Source organism: Otolemur garnettii, unplaced genomic scaffold (genome assembly GCF_000181295.1).
Source record: "Otolemur garnettii isolate 467f Iridium unplaced genomic scaffold, OtoGar3 scaffold00094, whole genome shotgun sequence".
NCBI lineage: Eukaryota > Metazoa > Chordata > Mammalia > Primates > Galagidae > Otolemur > Otolemur garnettii.
The window spans coordinates 3,933,258-3,937,191 of record NW_003852489.1 but is presented as its reverse complement, the minus strand read 5'-3'; the positions used below and the strand labels follow the sequence as shown (position 1 = coordinate 3,937,191).

The 3,934-nt window shown below is 38.3% G+C and overlaps 1 protein-coding gene across 1 annotated transcript in view; it reads right to left on the bottom strand.

Annotated features, from left to right (window-relative positions):
* VMP1 (vacuole membrane protein 1) overlaps positions 1–3,934 on the bottom strand; it is a 141,453-nt gene that overhangs the window by 76,580 nt on the left and 60,939 nt on the right. Inside the window, exon 6 of the mRNA XM_003795593.3 lies at positions 2,809–2,976. Coding sequence (XP_003795641.1) covers positions 2,809–2,976 — 168 coding nt within the window. The remainder of the gene's footprint in view (positions 1–2,808; positions 2,977–3,934) is intronic.

Below are 3,934 nucleotides of genomic sequence, written 5' to 3'. Positions count from 1 at the left end.
AGAAGATTAAGTAAACATTTGACAAATTAATCACTATTTACTGACATCCCTATACTATGTGCAAAGCTTAAAGTTTATTGCTATGAGGGCAATACATTTAAATAAATAAATACAGTATGTATTCTTCAACATTCTAAATTTTTATGTGGGGAGGAAAGCCATTATACCAGCCACGTTAACTAATTTAAGGCACGTATGAAGCCAGGCCCAATATGTACCACAGACAACATGTACTACAGGGATCTGGAAGAGGCAGGCAGTTATCACTGCCAACTGGGATGGTGTTTCCCTTTGCTGGTATTCGTGTTAATACAGCTACATAAGTAACCTTTTTTTTTTTTTGGAGATAGGGTCTCACTCTGTCACTTTGGTAGAGTACAGTAACATCATCATAGCTCAGAGCAACCTCAAACTCCTGAGCTCATGCCATCCTCCTGCCTTAGCCTCCTGAGAAGCTGGGACCACAGGCATGTGCCACCATGTCCAGCTAATTTTTCTATTTTTTGTAGAGATGGGGTCTTGCTTACTTTATAATTCTTTTGAAGCAAAACATGATTACCAACACTTAACTTGTGTTTCAAAATTCTGTCTCTTCTGTGGGTACAGAATTCATGCACAATTTAGTGGGTTAAGATTTTTAAATGATCTGTTTCACAATCTTTAATTTCCTTGGAAATTGATAGAGAAAAAAATGTCACAGGAACGTAACTTAATGAACTCAAATGATGAATTAAAATAATTCCAGCAACAAAAGATTTCTTTAACAAATTTTCCAGTGATGAATACCTGAATGAACCTAAGCATATAGCAAGAATACAAAAAGCTTTGCGTGTATATTCAAATACATCTGCCATTAAACATGTTATCCAAGAAATGTTTGACATGACTTTACAGCAACTTGGAAAATGAAATGAGTCCTCTAAGAATACACACAGCATTTTAATCTGTGAGACATAAATTTACCAATGTAATATTTATATATAACCACTTGCTAAGTGCTGAACAGATACATCAAGACTGGAATAAATTTTACAAAATTGTAAACAACTGACCATTGAACAACACAGGTTTGAACCATACAGATACAAGTTGCACCAGGTTTGTCTTTCTGTCCTGCTTCTCTGTCCACCTCCTCCACTTAGGCAGCAAGGCTAAACCCTTCTCTTCCTTCTCCTCCTAAGCCTACCCAATGTGAAAACAGCAAGAATGAAGACCCTTGTGATCTACTTGCTCTTAATAAATGATAAATATATTTTCTCTTTGCTATGATTTTTAACATTTTTTTCTCTAGCTCACTTTATTGTAAGAATACAGTATGTAATACATACAACATACAAAATATGTGTTAAATGACTGCTTATGTTATCAGTAAGGCCAGGTGTGGTGGCTCATGTCTGTAATCCTAGCACTCTGGGAGGCCCAGATGGGTGAATTGCTTAGCTCAGGAGTTGGACACCAGCCCAAGCGAGAGTGAGACCCTATCTTTACTAAAAATAGAATAAGTCAAGCGGTAAGCACCTGTAGTCCCAGCTACTTGGGAGGCTGAGGCAGGATTACTTGAACCTGGAAGTTTGAGGTTGCTGTGAGACTCTGTCTTGAAAAAACAAAAAGAGTCATGTGGACTTTTGACTGCACAGGGGTCAATGTCTTTATCTCCTCCATTGTTCATGGGTCATCTGTAGTTCTATCACTTATACCTCTTTTCCCTGCAGTTGTCTGTTTGGCATTAGTATAGGCTAAAGGTCTATATACCTCTGGCCAAAAAAAGCTGTTTGAGAAAGAGCAGTGAAAAGACTTTGTGCAGGCATACTTGTCAGAAACTGAGGCAGAATCCCATATGGCCAGGTTGGTTGCGGGAGTAAAACCCCCCTGACCTAAGGCCGGCCTGGTGGGTTGTGGGCATAAAAACCCCCTGACTTAAGGCCCACATAGGAGTGGAGGCTTGCAAACAAGTTTTCTATATGTCTTAGAAATTTCTTAATTATGTCTTGCTTAAAATTGAAGTAACTGCCTCCAAATGGTGAGGCCAGGAAGGGCAGGTATTCAATCCACCTTTGTCTCCCCCAGAGCCTCAGGCTTCATCGGATAAGAACAAAGAAGTAATGGCTAACAACATGTTCTCCACTATGTTAAAAAGATTATGTTAGGAAGATTGTGTTAGAAAGATTATGTTAGGAGGATTATGTCAGATAAAGTGGTGTCAGTTAATCTGTAGATTACTAGGGAGGATCAGCCCACAAGATAGTCACAAGATATTTATTCATGAGATGGATTATGGATTATAATGAATATTAATGAATCATTGATGTACAGTGCGCATGTGCAGAGGGATTGTAATGAATATTGAGGTACAGTGCGCATGTATACAGCTATTTAAACCAAGAGAAGATAAACAAACTTGCGCTTGCCATGAGAGCACAGTGGTCCCCAGCTGTATAAGCCAGGAGAAAATAAAGAAGTTGTCACATGCCTGAGAAAGTTGTGAACCCCTTAATTTAAATGTACAATTTCAATATGCGGGTTTATGCTCCGGGACACCGCTTCTCTGTGAGACCCTAAGGACAACACATTAGTGGCTACTCTTCTGAATGACGTTCACAATTAGGAGGCGCTCTCTAGAGAAGGTAAGATTTCTTTGCCTTGGAAGGCGGTAGTTGGTGACTTCCTGAAACATTTACTGACTAAGTGTCTGTTTGGATTCCACTTGAGTAAGGTACAACATAGTATCAGGGGCAGGGAGGGTAAAGGTACGACATAGTATGGGAAGGGAAGGTTAATTTTAGACATATATGAAAATGCAAATCTTACCCACATGCAGGCTTCAATCCTAACTTTTGAGATGATACTCCACAAAGAAATGGTTCCTTCAATGCCCTCTTCATCTGGACAAATAATCTGATCAGGATAGGGTGGTTCAGGAAAATTAACTGAATTGCATTCATAAGCAGCCAGTGTAACTGAGGCTATATGTGGACCCTATAAAACAAATAAGAAATCTCCGATGAAAAATATTAATAAAAGGAATTATCAATACATGCTTTTTAATTGCATATTAATCATTATATAAGAAAAAATCTTAAGTTTTTGAAGAACAAATTTCTGTCTAGATAAATTATTTGAAAATGCAGTTAGCAATTTGAAAAAGTAATCCTTCCCCAAGTATCTTCCTGGTTAAGTTGTAAAATATTCACATTTACTGAGGTAGAATTTATACATAGAAAAAGTCACTCTTTTTAGGTCTACATTTCAATGAGTTTTGACAAATACATTCACCCATATCACCACAACCAAACAAGATACAGAACGTTTTCATCACTGCAAAAAGATCCGTTGTGTTTCTTTGCAGTCATCCCGCCACCCAATCCTAGTCCCTGGTCAATCACTGATCTGATTTCTGTTTTGATTTTTATTTATATAGATTTCTCATTGGTCAGCATGTTATCCTCTGTATAAAAACTTACCAAACACCTGCAGTTCTGCCACAATGTGATCACTTTTGCCCATATATAAAAACAGGTGGAGAAATAACCTTCTCATTTAACCTTTTTAGTGAAATCCTAAAACTATGAAAAGAGTATCAGAGCTGAGTGCAGTGGCTCAAACCTGTAATCCTAGCCCATTGGAAGGCTAAGGCAAGTGGATTGCTTGAGCTCAGGAGTTTGAGACCAGCCTGAGGAAGAATGAGACCCAATATCTACTAAAAATAGAAAAACCAGCCAGGTGTGGTGGCACACACCTGCAGTCCTGGCACTTGGGAGTCTGAGGCAAGAGTATTTCTTGAGCCCAACAGTTTCAGGTTGCTGTGAGCTATGATAATGCCACCATAATCTAGCCCAGGCAACAGAGGGAGACTGAAGAAAGAAAAAAAGAATACAGAGTATCACTGAGTTTTTCTTGTAAAGTAATTTTTCCTTTCCTTTTTTTTTTTTTTTTT